This window comes from Sus scrofa, chromosome 1, assembly GCF_054392235.1.
Source record: "Sus scrofa isolate SSC_HxYL_T2T_F1_AM1 chromosome 1, Sscrofa_HxYL_maternal_Yorkshire_Landrace_v2.0, whole genome shotgun sequence".
NCBI classification, from domain to species: domain Eukaryota; kingdom Metazoa; phylum Chordata; class Mammalia; order Artiodactyla; family Suidae; genus Sus; species Sus scrofa.
The window spans coordinates 230,545,341-230,563,769 of NC_139383.1; the positions used below are offsets into that span (position 1 = coordinate 230,545,341).

An 18,429-nucleotide genomic window follows, 5' to 3' on the forward strand; every position below is an offset into this window, starting at 1 on the left:
AGAAGAGAACCACTTAACAGGCTTTGGGACAGAGGCTGGACCACTGGGGTGAGTTAACAATGAGTAAGGTGATTCTGTCCTCCAGACCAGAGCAACCCCATTTCTCAAGCCAGAGAGAAAACAGAAGGCTCACTAGGTAGAGCACTTGGCATTATTATTTTGCAAGTTATTCAGAGCATCTTCCCAGAGCAAAATCTATTTAGGGAGGAAATTGTGGTGCACTGGCTCTCCTGGGGTCGGGGGTGGGGGGGGGGTGTATCTTGATTCTCTTACTTTTAAAACAAGTTACTTAATGTCTCCCTGCCTGCCTGCCTCAATGACCTCATCTGTAAAATGGGTGTGACATTTACTTCACAGAGAAGCTAGAGGATTTAAGTAAGGAAATCCCCATGAGAAAGGACCTAACATTAATTCTTTTAACTCTATTAACCTTATCACCAATATAAATGCTTATTTTCAAAGCCTTACAAAGAATATAATTATATGAAACTTAGTGACTATGCCCAGAGAAAGACCATAAAAAATCATTCATACATATGTGTGTGTGTGTACATAGATATGTATACACATATCTATCTATACATACATTAATACACACACATCCATATGCATATGTTGTGTGTCAAATATATAGCTTTTTAAATATATTAAATTAGAGTATTTCAGTCGCACTATTATGCTCATATTACAGCTGTGCACCTGACAACTCAAAAGGTATCAATTAACAAGCCCCCATAAAATTCTACTTAATGAAAATAATTTAAATGATGTAAAGAAAAAAATTACATAAGGCCTCACATTTTCATTTTATATTATACCAAGGCATATTAAATCTTTGAAAATTCCTTAGAAGCCAACAGTTCTCAATTTTTTTTTTAGGAATGTTATGCTATGATTTTCACACTTAAAAAAGATTCTAAAAATTGGGCAGATACTACAGAACTTACCGTCCAAAATTATTTTTGTCATATGTCGAGCATGTCAAAAATCAAACGGGGGAGTTTCAGTGCATCAGCAAAGAGAGGAGAGGAAAACCCAGAACTTCAAACATCCAACTTCCCAAATCCTACTTTCAAAACAAGACAATTTGTTCTAGAAAGCGTGTGAGTGTACTAACAGCTCAAATGAGATGACTCTGTCGGTTCCCAGATAAGGTCTTACACCTGGTGTCAGAAATGAATGGAACTCAACAGAGTAAAAACCAACGGCTCAAGATAATCATTACTTGTTAAAAATGCTCCATGCTAGTTCATCTCTAGATGGAAGGCAGTTTGTCCAAGTATATGATTCCATTTCATCTGACAAAGACAATGATAAAGACTAGCCAGGAGTGTACTAAGATTTCAAGATACAAAGAATCGGGTCAATTCTCTGGTAAAAGAGGTCCTGCTTTGCCTACCTTCTTCCTAGGACTACGTTATCCTCTCATCACCTCTACAATGGGGCGGGGGGGGGGGGGGTTTGGACATTTCTCTTTTAAACAGGTGGGAAGCCTGCCCACAGTGTTCTAGCCTTCACAGAAGACAAACTGGCTGTCAAGAAAGTAGTCACCTGCCTGGGTTCTTTGTGCCCTAGTGCTCCACGGTCCATCAACTGCAGTGATGGCTGCCTCAGAGTTTTAGGACCAGAGCCCCTGACTGCAGACTATCAGTGTCCCTAAACATCTTCGCTTCAGGACATGTGCCATTCAGAAACTGGTTATGTTTGTCTGACGCACTGATGGCCTGGAAGAAGTGGGGAGCCTTAGCAAGGCTGCTCATAGCCAGAAGCAACTGGCACCAGATTCCACTGCAGCCCCACCTGGTGGCCCTCGGGCATTTGGTCCTGTCCAAAATGTCCATAAGACATAGGATTCATGCCAAAAGGTTCTTGAAATCTGGCCCTATCCAAAATGTTCATGAGCATATTTGATCCGTGACATGTGGTTTTGGACAGGCCCAAATGTCAGGGACCTTTTGGTGTGAACCAATTGTCTTTTGGACTAAATGTCCCTTGGATGCTTAGGACAGCAAGGGCCCTCAGGACTGGGTGAGCTCAACATATTTCTGAAACCTAGGAAGGTGCGAAGGCTCCAGGAAATCCTACATTCCATCTAAACCAGGTGAAGTAGTATTTCACAGGCCTGCCCAAAATAGAACAAGGAAACATGTCATGGAGACTCGGGGCTGAGTAACAGCTCTGCCCACAGCTGCTTTGTGACAATATGTAGCACTCACCCTACTACTTTATTTTTTAAATTTCCAAATGTGCAAACGCTAACCAAAAAAATCACCTGACAATCAATCTAATTTAAGTTTGTACCAAATATTCAATGTAAAGAATCAAATCTGGGAGTTCCCATCATAGCTCAGTGGTTAATGAATCCAACTAGGAACCATGAGGTTGGGGGTTTGATCCCTGGCCTGGCTCAGTGGGTTAAGGATCTGGCATGCCGTGAGCTGTGGTGTAGGTCACAGATGCAACTCGGATTCCACGTTGCTGTGGCTGTGGCATAGGCCAGTGGCTACAGCTCAAATTGGATCCCTAGCCTAGGAACTTCCATATGCCATGGGTGCGGCCCTAGAAAAGACAAACAGACAAAAAAAAAAAAAAAAAAAAAAAAGAATCAAATCTGAATCAAGTATTCAATTTTCAGAATCAGACATGGTGAATTACCTGAGATCAAAATTTTTAAAATATGTGTGAATGGATGAATGTACATACAGATGCATTTCCATCATCTTAATGAAATCTAATAGACAGCCAAATACATAAGACTGACAAGTTAGGAGGCATAACAGAAAAGGGCTCTTCAATTTGCAAAAAAGAAAAATTATTTCAGGATTCCTTTAAATATCAACAACTACTTCACCATAGACTTATTTCAGAAAAAGAAAGTACATGAGACTTTTAAAAGAATTTGGTTTGTTCAAAAACACCCCACTAAAGGCAAAAATCAAACTACAGTTGACCCTTAACCATCCTGGGGTTAATCCATGTTATTTTATAGTTGGCTCTCCATTTTCACAGTTTCTCTGCATCCTTGGATTGAACCAACTTCAGACCTGCGTAGAGCTGTTAACTAGAGAAAAACACCTGCCTATAAGTGGATCCACACAGTTCAAACTGTATTGTTTAAGGGTCAATTGTATATACAATGTACGCAGTGAAAATAGTATTCCACATGAATATATAAGATAAACTCGTGTTTTCATTTACAAACAGGGGCACACCAAACCAAATTTGTCCATCCCGAGCCAATTTTATAAGGATTGGTGCTGGTATTCTGTACAGTTTTTGAGATTACATAATTATATATGTCTTTTCATCTATTTCAAATCCATTTGGGGATAAAAATTTAGTACAGAGTTACTAAGCTTGGCAAGCTAAAAAAATACAACCACCCAAAGATCCCCTAAAAGAAACATAATCAGTGCATTCTTTGAACAATGTTGGCAAGTAAAAAGAGATTATTTTTTTAGCCAGTAATTTTCTCAGCCTTTGGTCAGCTCTTACAGGAGAATTTGGAGTGGAGGTTAAGGTCATTCTTTTCCAGTAAAAGTATGACTCAAAGAGCTAAAGACAAGCTGTGAGGGCTTATTCTCAAACATATTAAAGTGCTGTGATCCCGGATCAAAAGGCAAGAGTGCTATTTTGGCAAGAGGGCTCTGGAAGATGGAGAAAGAAAAGGCAAGGAGGGACCCTTCCAGTGTTCTCTTGTCTCATCTAGCAATTTTGTCCCTCCTAGTGGCCTCTTCGCAGTTCTACATCTCCCCTACAGGGGGCAGCACTCAGTACAATCAAAGATGGGTTGCACCTGGGGCGGGGAGAGGAGGGGAATAAAGGAAGGCTTGGCCTTGCTGGCCAAGCCTTCAGGTTTCTCTAGCAAGTAAGTGCTTTTAAGATGGTCCTTTGGATAACTTTCTCAGGCTTTCTGTGTTTGGGGTATAAGATAGCAATTAATTTATTCATTTTAATTAACGCCAGCCCCGGAAATTCTTTAGAGAACAAAAAGGTTCTTAATCCTTTCGAGACACAAGGTCACTGATTACATAGGCTTGGCTTTCTTTGATACCTCATTTTCCTCTTCATGCTCCAGTATGGCCTGCAGGAATGCCCTCCGCTCATGGCTTGAAGACTTTTGATCAAACATGCCCGCCTGGATCACTTTCTGATCCACATTCAGCTTGTACTTGGCGGCTGCGAGAATCTTTTCCTCCACGCTGTTCACGGTACAGAGTCTCAGTACGCGGACCTCGTTCTGCTGGCCAATGCGGTGAGCACGGTCCTGTGCTTGCAGGTCCTGTTGGAGAGAAAGATAACACTTGAGTGCCTCTGCACCTGGATTAACCGGACCTACACATCGCCCACCCAAGAGGGAACTATGGAAGCGTTATTCAATCCACCTATATTTTGAAAATATACAGGCTACCCTCCTTGGAAAGTTTCAAGGTCATTCCTAGTTGAGTGAGGTGACGCTCAAATTAGCCAAGCCAACTGAAATACATTCCAGGTTTTGAAATCCAGGTCTCAAGATGTTTTTATATGCCCCTAGGTTCAGCATCAGAATTAGTCCCTAACTAAAAATAAAGTAAATTTGATGTCAGAATTATGATTTTGATATTAGCTATAACTAACCTTTAGCTAACCTTAAATTGGAAGGTGTTAAAGATGATTTTTAATTCATCAGAAATCACTGAATTATACACACACATTATAAATATATACACACACTGCACATATAGTGATTGCTACTGTAGCAAATTCATAGGATTTACTTCCATGAAAGACTCAATCTTTACTTTAGGGAATGAAAAGCATTGCCGATCAAGTAGTAAACCACTTTTAGGGGACAGAAATTTGTCACTGTGTATCAAAAGTATTAAAATTGGGCATGGCCCCTAATTCAGAAATTTCACTTCTGGAAATGTATCCTAAAGGAATAATCATGGATATGTACAAAGATTTACAATAAGGATGCACCTCTCAGCATTACATATTACTTAGAATATTTTTAAAATTTTTATGAAACTTCCCAGGCCAGGGTTTGAATCTGAGCCACAGCTACAACCTGCAACAATGCTCTATCCCTTAATCCACTGAGCCCGGCTGGGGATTGAACCCATGCGTCCACAACAACCCAAGCCACTGCAGTTGGATTCTAACCCACTGTGCCACAGCAGGAACTCCTATAATGGTTTTCTTAAAGGGAGAATTAAGTAAAAATTCAACAGTAACAAACTGGTTAAATAAATCACAGTTTTCTACAGTATGTATGTACAAACATAGTACATTAAAATTATATTGTAGACACTTAATGACACAAAGCTATAATAAATGAAAACCACAAATTATGTATGAGTACATACATTATGATTATACATGTCTATATTTATCTCTACCAAGAAAAGGCAGGAAGGACAAATGCCAAGAAGCCAATAATATTTATATCTTCAGGTAATAAGATTATAGGTGTTATTAAATTCTCTTCCTTTTACTTTCATGTGGTGTGTTTTTTTTTTCTGCTTTGAACATATATTATTGTTATAATGTTAAAAATGGTTTTAGTGAAATCCTTAAATAAGAACTTTCATAAAGCTATGAAGCAAAGTTACCTAATTTGAAGGCTATGCAATAAAAACTTCTTGATGTGTTTCATTCTTCCTGGGCCATGTCATGGTCTCCAGGCTAGTACTAATCAGTCGTTTCCATGTGTCCCCCATTAGACCCATATACATTTCTAGGGTATCCTGCATCCCTGGCAGCCTATTTGCATACAGCTGATACCCCACAAATGCAAGCCCATCACCTTGACCAGAGGAGCTTTCTGGTCACCATGCAGCACAAGGACACAACAGGCCAAAGTCTTTCCTGGATACCTGTCTTTGCAACAGGGACCTTTCAATTAAATGACTAATTGGGAAAACATTTTTCCTCAGAAGATATTTGAATAAGTGACTATAAATATGGGAGGGCTAAACCATGAATGCAGTTGGGACTCATTCAAGTTAGGTTATTTTCCAAAGACAAGAAAGTGAGATGGATCATTCAAATCCAAAGGGGCAGGGGAAACGAAACTTTGAGCTCTGAGTTCAGTCATCTCTCCCCACACAGCTTCACCAGAATGGCTGAGCAGCAGCCAAGCTGGGAAGTTCTATATCAGCCTCTTGCTTATTTCCTAGACGCCCTAGACAGGGGTCATACACCATCCCCAAAATAGGCACAATGGTAAATATTCCAGGCTGTCTGGGCTTAGAATAAAAACACTGGGCAACTGTTCTCATCAAAAGGCTAATATTCATTTTTCTTTCTTTTTCCATGTTACATTTTATACTTTAAAATGTGAGAACAGTTCTTCGCTTGCCAAGTGGTACAAACTCAGATGTCAGGCCAGACTCAACCCTGGGTCGGAGTTTCCGACCCCTGTTCCAGAAGATGCTGATAAGCCACAATATACCACAGTACTGTGGCAGCAGAATGGGATGGGTGAGGAAGCAGAGGACACGCACCATCTACAAACAAGGTAACAAGTTCCTGAACCCTTGGGTACTTGCTGCCATTAGTGTTTTGTTTTGTTTTGGTGGTGGTGGTAAGGTGGTTTTTTTTTGTTGTTGTTGTTATGTTTTTGTTTCTGGGTTTTGTTGTTTTTTTTTTTTTTTTGTATATCTAAGATGATCTATCTATTTAGAAAATAGCAAAATTTACTATTTCTAGCCTGAAGAAGTTTATGCAAGATAAGCCAGTGGGCCCCTAAGCCAAATATTGGGGGAGATATTATGACAAAGAAATAAGGGCTGTAATTGCTGAATGGATTATGCAGCATGTCCACGGTCTTAGTGGTCTGAAACCTCATCACACTGGTTTAGATGTGATTATATCTAAAGATAAGAACAGAGCCTGAGAAAAGGGCCTCGAAGGTAAATATAGGGTTGAGGATTCTGTAATAACAACACAACTCCATCGCAATGGGTTAAAATGAACAAAATACATAAAAGTATTAACCCATGTTTCTCCTAACAGTTTGGAAAAGAGAGTTCTGATAACCCTGAGGGGTTTCAAGGCCAATTCCACATTCATATGTTCTATCTTCGACGTTGAGGCTGGCCTTCAATTAGCAACTTTAAGATCTGTATCTTCAGTGTGTCCACCCATGTCAAATAAACCCCCTATTTCAACAATGTGGCTTAATTTTGACTGAACATGATAAAGAATAATTACAGGTAAAAAATTTTTTCAATGCATGCTGAAACCAACATGATAAAAAGAACTCTACAGCTCTCATTTTGGGGGCCAGACAACATTTATGCAAGACTACAAGGTAGAAAGAGCCCCAAGCCAGGATTCAAACCCAAACCCAGCCAGACTGAATCTTGGCTGTGCTTCTGGGCCAGTTAATACTGATGGGTTTCCAAAATGGGACCTAATCTAACTTACAAGCTTTTGCACAGCAAAGGAAACCAAAAACAAACAAAAAACAAATTAAAGAAAAGGCAACTTATGGAATGGGATAAAATAGTTGCAAACAATGCAACCAAAAAGGGCTTAATCTCCAAAATATACAAACAACTCATACAACTCAACAACAACAAAAACAAACAACCCAATCGAAAAACGGCAGAAGACTTAATCAGATATTTCTCCAAACAAGACATAGAGACGGCCAGCAGGCACATGAAAAAATGCTCAACATCACTAATTATTAGAGAAATGCAAATCAAAACTACAATGAAGTACCATCTCACACAAGTCAGAATGGCCATCATTAATAAGTCTACAAATAACAAATGCTGGAGAGGGTGTGAAGAAAAGGGAACCATCCTAAACCATTGGTGGGAATGCAAACTGGTACAACTACTTGGAAAACAGTATGGCGGTTCCTCAGCAAACTCAACACAGAACTACTCTATGATCCAGCAATCTGACTCCTGGGCATATATCCAGACAAAACTACAATTCAAAAAGATACATGCAACCGTATAATCATAGCAGCAATATTTACAATAGCCAAGGCATGGAAACAAGCTAAAGGTCCATCGACAGGGGAGTAGATTAGAAGATGTGGTACATATACATAATGGAACACTACTCAGCCATAAAAGAATGAAAGAGTGTCATTTGTAGCAACATGGATTCAACTAGAGATTCTCATGCTAAGTGAAGTAAGTCAGAAAGAGAAAGACAAATATCACAGGATATCACTTATAAGTGGAGTCTGAAATATGGTACAATTGATCCTATCTAGAGAATAAAAACAGATCCACAGACATAGAGAACAGACTTGTGGTTGCCAGGAGGGAGAAGGGAGTGGGATGGATGGGGAGTTTGGGGTTGGTAGATACAAACTATTACACTTAGAATGGATAAGCAATGAGGTCCTACTGTACAGCTCAGGGAACTATATCTAGTCTCTTGGGATAGAACATGATGGAAGATAGTATGAGAAACAATGCATATATATATATATATACATATATATATACTGAGTTACAACTTTGCTATACAGCAGAAATTGCATAACATTGTGAATCAACTACTCGAATAAAAATATATATAAAAATATATTGCCAGGTTTCCTTATGTATGAAATACTTTGAGGATTTGAGGTAGGCAAAGTGCCTCACAGGTATCTGGAAGAATTTGTCACTTAACAAAAGTTAGTCCTCCTACCTTTTAAATGAACAACCAGTGTTCATCCTGTATCTTTTTTTTTGTTTGTTTTTTGTTTTTTTGTTTTGTTTTGTTTTTTGTTTTTTTTTTTTTGGCTTTTTAGGGCCGTATCCATGGCATATGGAGGTTTCTAGGCTAGAGGTCAAATCAGAGCTACAGCTCCTGGCCTATGCCACAGCCTCAGCAACACAGGATCTGAGCTGCGTCTGAGACCTACACCACAGCTCACAGCAACACCAGATCCTTAACCCACTGAGCAAGACAGGGATCAAACCCACAACCTCATGGTTACCAGTCGGATTTGATTCCACTGCGCCACCACAGGAACTCCTTTCCTATGTCATTCTAAGATCATTGATTTTTAGAAGAAAAAAAAACTTGCCCAAACAAATGGCCATGTTTAAGTGACAGGTGTGAAAAATCTGGTTAGTCTAACAGACCAAATCAGATAGAAGTGAATCATTGCAGAAATATATGGCCCCATGTGAGGAATCTGTGGTAAATGAGACCTGAGCAAATGGGTTCTGTGTTTTGTTGCCTAAGTTTTAGTTCACATACACTTAAAAGTGAACTGTTACTTTAGTCCACATGTAGTTAAAAGTGAACTGTTGGTTATGGATGTAATTTACTTGGACTCTGGAGTCCCACTTTTAGCCACTGGTCATAAAAGTGTGTGTGTGTGTGTGTGTGTGTGTGTGTGTGTGTGTGTGTGTGTGAAGAGAAAGAGAGAGGAGGGCAGAGAGAGATGCAAAGATGTCCCAGCATCCTTTCTCGTGGTAAACTAGCATTTCTAGGAACAGTGATGTCCTTGGGCTCTTAGCACTAGTGCTGTGCAAATGAAGGTGGACAACTGAGACACCACAGAAATGTTTACTTTGAAAGATAGAACCTAGTGAACTCTCCATTCACCAGTATTCAGGTTATTGTTTCTCAGTGAAGATTTAGGCGGCAGCAGGGAGGCTAATCTGAGAGTGCTGGGAGCAGGGAAATCACACAGCCCTCCCCTTAAATAACCAGCCTAGCTCAGTGCCTGTGACATAACAGCCCCTCAATAATGTCTGTGGAATAGACACTGAATCGCCAAGGCAAAAGGAAAACTGCAGGTCTCTTATAGGATTATGAATTCTACCTGTGCTCTGGGATGCAACATAGGATAAATATATATACTTTTTGCTGGTCACTTACAACCCTTTCCAAGGTCAGAACATTTCAAGAGGAACTTGACTTTAATGTCTTCACTTAGAGAGAATGACTGGTGGCTACCCAAAGGTTGGGAACCACTGCTTTACTCTTCAAATCAGTGCTCCTCAGCTGTGGGAGAACACCTGTGTGTGAATCTGCTGGGAGCTTGAGCTGTGTAGACGGAGACGTCTACACAGACTATACATAGAAAACCCTACAAAGTTAAGGGTGGAGTGGTAGGGAAGGCGAAGCAGGCATGAGTGTTTTCTTTAAAAGCTCCCTCATAATTCTAATGCACCTCTGAACCCCATGTGCTGCCAAGAACAACTTCCCTAGGTCTTTTCCATCCAATCTTCACAACTTAGTAAGGAAACCAAGACACAGAGAGAGCCCAGGGTAGGCTGACATAGAATTCACCTTCCTGTGTGACAGCTATAGTTCTTTTTCTGCTTTTGAATCCACCTTTGTTCCAATGTGAATCAAATTCTCACGTCTGTCACTCCACCCAATATCTTACAGGCAGGTGCACAACCCCCAGATTAATTTAGGAAATCTGTGCCACAGGGGACCTATTTTGTTTGGTTTTTTTCTTAGCCATCAAAGTCCTCCTTTCAAAGGATAAACTCTAAACTTAACTGCCTAAGACAATGTAGTACTAGACACTCTATAGAATTTATTTTTTTGATGATTTTAAACAAAACATACAGAATAAAAGACTAACATATACAAACTGTTTGGCCTTGAGGAAGTTACTTAAAGCTTTCTGGGACTCATTTTCCCTGACTGTAAAGATACAAGTAGTAATAATAACAACCTCACAGAGTTGTTGTGAAAACTTGAAGCTATGACCATAAAGAGGCTGGCACAGAAGGAGGGTCCAATAAACACTGGATGTTTTTCCTTTTTTTCTTGGAACATTTCTGATTTATCCTTAACCCCATGTACTTTGCTCAGTGGCAATCCCAGGAGATGGGGTATGAGAGGTTTAAAACTAAGCAGAAACATGAGTTTTGTCCCCTAAATTCGAGCTCCTCAAAAGCACACCAAAGGCATGTGTAAGACATCTTAATATCTATGATCCAAGGGAAATAAGGAAACAGCCATATAATGTGCAGGGCTATTTTCCCTTTGGAGAAATGATCTACTTGTTTAGAAAGGTGCTCTGCCCCCTGAAGGTGTATGAGGGAACTGCTCATCCTCCAGTTTCTCTCCTGGGCACCCAAGTCAGAAATATGCAGACCTGGTGAGGATTCCAGTCGCTGTCAAAGATGACCACAGTATCAGCTGCCTGGAGGTTTAGGCCCAGGCCTCCAGCTCTCGTGCTCAGCAAGAAGATGAAATACTGGGACCCGGGTTCATTGAATTTCTTCAGCAGAGCAGCACGATCTTCAGATTTGGTGGTGCCTGAGGGGATAGGAAAAATAAATTTGCCAATTAACTCCTGTCTGAAAAAGGCCCAAATCTAGACAAAAAGGCTAGCTTTCTTGAGAAAGAGACTCTCAGTAATGGTGAGGAAATCCCCTAAGGTTTCTGCACTTTTGAAAGGAACCCTGAATATCTTGCAATGACAAAATTGAAAATTAAAAAAAAAAAAAAAAAAGAGAGAGGGATAGTAAGGAACTTTGCTCAAATCACAAAGGAATGCTTTGCCTACTACTCATTGCTCCAAAATGTTGCAGTTTCAACATTCTGACTGGGCACCCATGAAACTTTATAAATCCTACAACATTCTTGTGCTAACCTAAACCTTGATGAAAACATTTTCTGGACTTATTTTTATCCTTGAAAACACTAAATAATTTTAAACACACACACGTGTCTATAAGGATTATTATAATGGCTTAAAGCTACTTTGCTAATAGGCTTTGGAGTGGGGACTTGATTATGCCAAGAGAATGGAAACAAAAGGAAATCGATTTCTCCTGTATTTTACCATTCAGATGGCTACTGAGCATGATCTGGCTGGTAAAAAACATACAATGGGAATGGAATATTTTTATCCTTGTTAGCATGACTTGAAGCCAAAATTATTTAAAAAAAAAAAAAAAAGCAATCTGTCTGTTGGTTTCTCATGTTGACATTCTTCACTGTTGAGTTCAAAGGATATAAACTAAAACCAAACACAGCAGCAAGTAATACACCTGGCAGTGGGTAAGCCATGGAGGCTGATGAGACTCCACAAAAGTGAATAAGCAGAGAGCACCAAATCCCAGAGAATGGTGCTCGCTTTTAGGGCACAAAGGCCTTGCATCTTAAACAGCCCCTCATTCACACACTATGTATATTTGTAATGTATTTACCTGGTCATTTCATTAACTGCATTGTAGAAAAGAAAAGAAAAAAGAAAAGAAAAGAAACGAAAAGCCCTACAATGTTTCATGTGAATATATATACTTCACTAGCAAAGTGTAGCATCACACTTTTGAAAAAGACCTCAGGCTGTTGGGAAATCTATATGCATGTTACATGATAGTCCCCAATTGCCCGCTATACAAATATTATTTCTACATAGTGTTCTTTTTTTTAAGGATGAAAATACACCAGCCATTTATTTCAAAGGATTAAAACATTTAAGTGACTACAGCTAATGGAATCAAGTTACTGCAGAGGTTCAAGTTCCCAAATATGGGGGGGGAATCTGTTTTTCATATTAATAAAAATAGTTAAGTACCCTCCAGAGGAGGGAAAAAGAAAATTTCAGAATTCTGCCAATAGGGATTAGAAGCCAGGGGCATGGGGAGTTCTCCTCATTCAACGAAGTCACGTTTTTCAGAGCTCATTTTACTTTGCAAAGCAGATTTCAAGTTTAGCAACCCGGTCAAATCCTGCAAGGATGAACTGTAAGAATTTAGATTTTTGAGGAGGGACACAAAATGTGTTTTGTGGAGTGAGGTTTCAAACACGTGGTGTCCTTTTATCTGTGATTTTCGGAATCGGCTTGGTGAGATCATGGTGAAATCGATGTTCACGATACTAACAGAAAACATGTTCTGTTCTATCATGAAAACTTTTGGCTACACCACATGGTCCAGGGCCAGTAAACTGAAGGAAAAGCCACAGAAACAAATACCCTCCCACCACCAAAAAAGCCTCTAAAATGAAGAAGAAGGAGTTCCTAGAGATAATGGTGCAGCCAGCCCTTTGCACCCATGGGTTACACATCCAGGGATGCAGCCAATAGTAAATCAGAAGTATCTGGAATAGGCATTCCTGCTGTGGCTAAGTGGGTTAAGAACCTGGCACAGTCTCTGCGAAGGTGTAGGTTCAAACTCTGGCCTCGCTGAGTGGGTTAAGGATCCTGTTCAGATCCCACATTGCCATGGCTGTGGTGTAGGCCGGCAGCTGAAGCTCCAATTCAACCCCTAGCCAGGGAGCTTCCATATGCCGCAGGTGCGGCTATAAAAAGAAAGAAATAATAAAAAAGAAGTATTTGGAACAACAACAACAAATTCCAGAAAGTTTCAAAAGGCATAGTTTGAATTTGCTGAGCACCAGCAACTACTCACACAGTATTTACATCGTATTAGGTACCATAAGTAATCTTAGGTATCATAAGTAATCTGGGGATGATTTAAAGTATACAGGAGGATGTGCACAGGTTATATGCAAATACTGAACCATTATATATCAGGGACTTGAAGATCTGTGGACTCTGGTATTTGTGCGGGTTCTGGAACAATCCCCGCTTGGATACCAAGGGATGAGGGACCAGTTGCATCTTTTTTCTGACATCAGGGTACAAAAACTATGCATCTTTATACTATGAGGATAGAAGTTCACTTGCGATCCACTGATCTGAAAAAAAATCAGTTGACAATCACATGTATTAACATATGAATAAAACTAATTCGTGGATATGCTGACTTGGGATGAAATAACCCTAAATGCAAAAGAAAGCACTGAAATACGAAACCAATTGCAAAATTATTTGGTTGAAGAGTTTTTAGGGACTATGCTAGATCCCTCAAGCAAACAGATTGACCAGATACCTTGTATATATTTAAAGTGTATACGTAGTTTGGAATTTGGCACATGATAAAGCCAGGGGAAAATACGACTGAATTACTTTTCATGCAAAGCTATGACATTTCTCTCTTTTTTTCTGAATGGCTTAATTTAATTTTTCCTTTTTTGGCCGCCCCACAGCACATGGAGTTTCCAGACCAGGGATCAGATCTGAGCTGCAGTTGCGACCTAAGCTGTAGCTGTGACAATGCGGGATCCTTAACCCACTGTGGCAGGCTAGGGTCGAACCAGTATCCCAGCGCTCCCAAGATGGCAGTGATCTCGTTGCACCACAGCAGAAACTCTAAAAGCTGTAAAATTTCTTAAAACACAATTCAGGAGTTCCCGTCGTGGCGCAGTGGTTAACGAATCCGACTAGGAACCATGAGGTTGCGGGTTCGGTCCCTGCCCTTGCTCAGTGGGTTAACGATCCAGCATTGCCGTGAGCTGTGGTGTAGGTTGCAGACGCAGCTCGGATCCTGCGTTGCTGTGCCTCTGGTGTAGGCCGGTGGCTACAGCTCCAATTCAACCCCTAGCCTGGGAACCTCCATATGCCGCGGGAGCGGCCCAAGAAATAGCAAAAAAGACCAAAAAAAAAAAAAAAAAAAAAAAAAAAAAAAAAAAAAAAAACACAATTCAGAATTTGCTGGATTACTATTTCCACTAGTCTAAGGTTTCTCAAGCCATGATCTTTGCTGATCATCAGCAATCTTCGGGATGTTGCTCAGGCAGATTCAAAGCACTGTGTCAGGGTTTATCCCCAGGCAAATAAATGCTGTTCACAGGTGGCACAGGAGTTAAAGTGTGTCAGGTCCACGTTCTTTTAGACTTTGATGTAGAACCTAACCAAGAATACAATTAATAATAAGGACAATTGTGTTGAAAATTGCAGAATTTGCCAGAAGGAACACACTGCCAGGCTTTCATGATTACTCATTTTAACTTAGTTTTAGCTGCTTTTGGAAAATGTCTTCTGGGATGGAACCTCAACACTTGCTCTCACTCAAAAATCATTTCCAGTGAAAACAAAGACTATAATGGAATAGCGGTTAAATCTACTCATGCAACCATACTCTTTGCAGAAAAAAAATATACTTAGCTCTCATCAAATTCCCCCCCCCCAAAGGTCAAAAATCTGGGACATCCAATTTGGCAATGAAAATCTGAAGTCACGAGTTCTCCTATGGTCCAGTGGGTTAAGGATTCGGCATTTTCACTACAGCAGTTCAGGTTGCTGCTGTGATGCAGGTTCAATCCCTGGTTTAGGAACTTCCTTGTGCCATGAGCATGGCCAAAAAAAGAAAAAGAAAAAAAAGAAAAAAAGAAAATCTGAAGTCATTCTAATAACTGGGTTAAGAGGTGTGGTTGGAAGGTAGTACATTTGGAAGTGTGTGTACTAACTTATTCAGGTGTACATTAACTGATGCCCATGAGTTCCCTCTAACCCCAAAACAAGTGGCTACCGTTTCTTTTGGGTAGAAGCCCATACAGCCTTCTCGATGCCACCTGGAACACCTAATGGAATGTGCTTACTTGTTTCCTCCAGCCTAATAGTAAGGCCTTCAATGGCAGGATCAGTGAGTGGCACATTCTCTTGAAATGGCCTGGCCATTTTCAATGAATCAATTAAAAAATCTAAGTTCAAAATCATTCTTAAAACGCTGTCTCTAGGAAAGTAGGCTGCATTTTCAGCAATGGAATAAACCTCGCTGGATCTCCTAAAACTGATTCTAAACTAATTTGCAATCAAAGAGATCTCAGAACCTGGTTTTGTCATTTGCTTCAAGTACAACCTTTGGCAAGTTATCTCTCTAAACCTCTGTTTTCTCATCTTTAAATGGGGCTAATAGTTATAACTTAGTAAAATGGGATAATAATAGATTGTTTGCTGAAAAAGTTAAATAATGCACATGAAGTGCTTTGCCTGGCATCCCACACATAGTAGGCATTCCATAAGCATTAGCTTTCATGACTGTTACTATTGATAACAATAAAGACAGCAACCAACAGACTACTAAAGATACTCTCTCAAACTAGCAAGCACATATTAGAGAGATTTAAGGAAATTCACTTCTTGCCAGCTTCCCAGACTCAAATATTCCAAGGCTGCAGTCCCCAGAGAGCAGAGACTGAAAAAGAAATCCCACAATGCAGTAAACAAAAGTTCTACAAGATACCTGCAGGGAGCTATACATACAGGGGAATAGAGCTGGCTGCCCCTCACTTGAGCAACAGTACAGGAGGGCTCAGGTGAGGGGCTGAAGGAGGGCTGAACTTTCTCCTCACAGAAAGGGCAGAACGAACACCTCTGCTGAGAGGACAAGACACAAGGCAGATTTGCCAAAAGACAGACTGTGGCAGATATAACTATAGTTGTATAACTTAATGTTATATAGTTATATATAACATTTATTTATGAATGTATTTTTCAGAGACTTTAAGGAGCAGAGGTTAAAAGACTTTTATCTGTTGTTTTTTCTTCTTCCCTTTTTTCTTTTCTTTTCCTTTTTTAAGACTGCACCTGTGGATACAAAAGTTCCCAGGCTAGGGATTGAACCAAAGCTGCAATTGCCAGCCTATGCCACAGCCACAGCAACATCAGATCCGAGCCACATCTGTGACCTATGCCAGAGCTCACAACAACACCAAATCCTTTAACCCACAGAGTGAGGCCAAGGATAGAACTCGCATCCATGGATGCTAGTCAGGTTCTTAACCTGCTGAGCCACAGTGGGAACTCCTAAGACTTAAAAAAAAAAAAATCAAGTCTGTCAGAAGGTATAATTAATTTAAAAATCAATAATGCCCTAAGAGGCAGACTACACAGAGAACTCACTTAAAAAGTCAAGTAAGAGAACAGACAGCACGTCCGAGGATGGGAATATATTCAGCTATCTCTTAACTCATGGCAAAAGGGGACAAAAATGTAAGACTGAAAATAAAACAAAACCTTTTAATGGAACATAAACTTTAAATTTCCCATTTAACAATAACTTGAATATTGTATCAGAAAAAAAAGTGGTATTAGTAACAATATGCAGGGATTCAACACCATCCTGGCTGTAAATTAGCCCCTATTCCAATTTACCACTCTTTAAAAGTGTCATCCTCTGGCCCTAGAATGAAAATGTTGGTATCTTTAATCTCAGAAACACTAGGGCTGCCATCCAAATCATACAGCAATTTAGGAAGTTCTCCTAAACTCTTATTTTCTTCCATTCATATTTTCTTATTAACTTTTTTTAGAACATTGTATTTAAATTTCCCTCTTACAATCAGGCAAATATTTTACAGTTTGCAGAAATTCAGGAAACAATAAAGCCCCATCTCTTAACATAGCATGTAAGCATGTTCTACTTAGAAAAAAAGGAGAAGCTTTAACGACAGAAGTAATCTTAAATGAACTACTGCAGTGTTACCGATGGAAGGAGACATAGCCTTTATCCCTTTAAAATATGCCTTCAGAGAAAAAGCTAAAGGCTTATCAATATATTCTATATGGGGTATAGGTAACAGACAGGTCTAAGGACAGGAGGGTTTTTACGTTTTAGTTTGGTTTAGTTTAACTGTGGTTCTTATAAATGATTCTGAGTCCACTTGCCTGGACTTGTATGTGGGATAATCAGCTGTGCAAATGATTGCAGCTTATTGTGGGCTGGGATACATAAAAACTGCTATGGAGAGAAGCTCCACCCCACTAGTTAATTCTTCAACAATTTCCCCCTCTTTCCGCTGAGTGCCCATCACCCCTGCACTGAGTAGTGCGGACTCAAAGCCTAATAATTCCTTTATGCACTCACCATCAAGGCGCAGGTAAAGGAAGTTCCGAAAAGCAAAGTAATCCTCCATGATGGTCATGAGAGACGTCATCTGGCAGAAAAGCAGCACGCGGTGATTAGTCGCTCTCAATTTTGGCAGAATACGATCAAGTAGCTCAAACTTTCCTGAGGCCCGATACAGCTCGGCCCTGAACCCAAAAATGCAAAACAAGAAGACAGTATTACTGCTGTCTTCTTGAAGGATCCAGTAGAGCTCTGAATTTCTCACAGTGCCTTGTGCATAGCAAACTTTCAATGAACAGCTACAGAGTGAAGGAATGGATGAATGAATAGCCACTCCCCAAATGACCAACAGTATTTCATGGAAGAAGAAAATACATTCAAACAAAACCCATAAAGAGTGCATTATACATGCTGGGTTCTAATAGAGTCCAGGAAGAAAAGGAAACCTTAGGTTTCTAATATGTTCTGTCTCTCTCAAATCTCTCTCCCTCTCTCTAATACAGACATACATTATATACTGCCATTTCCTTAAATCTCTACTTATTCAGTACATAAAATTACTAATTAAGGGCATTTAAGATTCATTTTTAAATGAGGACCTACTATGTGCCAAGCGCAATGCTTGGCATGTGTAGAAGCAAAATAGAATCCCTGCTTTCCAAATGGGTCATGACAACTTGTGATAAATACTAAACACAAAAATAGCAAGTGGCTATGAGAACTCATCACAACACGTGATACCGTCTTTAGATTAGATCAGAGTTTGGCAAAATGTTGGCCCTGGACTGCAACTTGTTTTGAAAATGAAGTCTTA

The 18,429-nt window shown here is 39.9% G+C and overlaps 1 protein-coding gene across 14 annotated transcripts in view; it reads right to left on the minus strand.

Moving 5' to 3' along the window:
• Window positions 1-18,429, minus strand: part of SMARCA2 (SWI/SNF related, matrix associated, actin dependent regulator of chromatin, subfamily a, member 2) — a 191,115-nt gene that overhangs the window by 81,349 nt on the left and 91,337 nt on the right. For all 14 annotated transcript variants that reach the window (XM_021064340.2, XM_021064291.2, XM_084986871.1 and 11 more), the window contains 3 exons: window positions 17,634-17,800; window positions 11,069-11,232; window positions 4,055-4,282 (listed from right to left, as the gene is read on the minus strand). In XM_021064340.2, coding sequence (XP_020919999.2) covers window positions 4,055-4,282; window positions 11,069-11,232; window positions 17,634-17,800 — 559 coding nt within the window. The remainder of the gene's footprint in view (window positions 1-4,054; window positions 4,283-11,068; window positions 11,233-17,633; window positions 17,801-18,429) is intronic.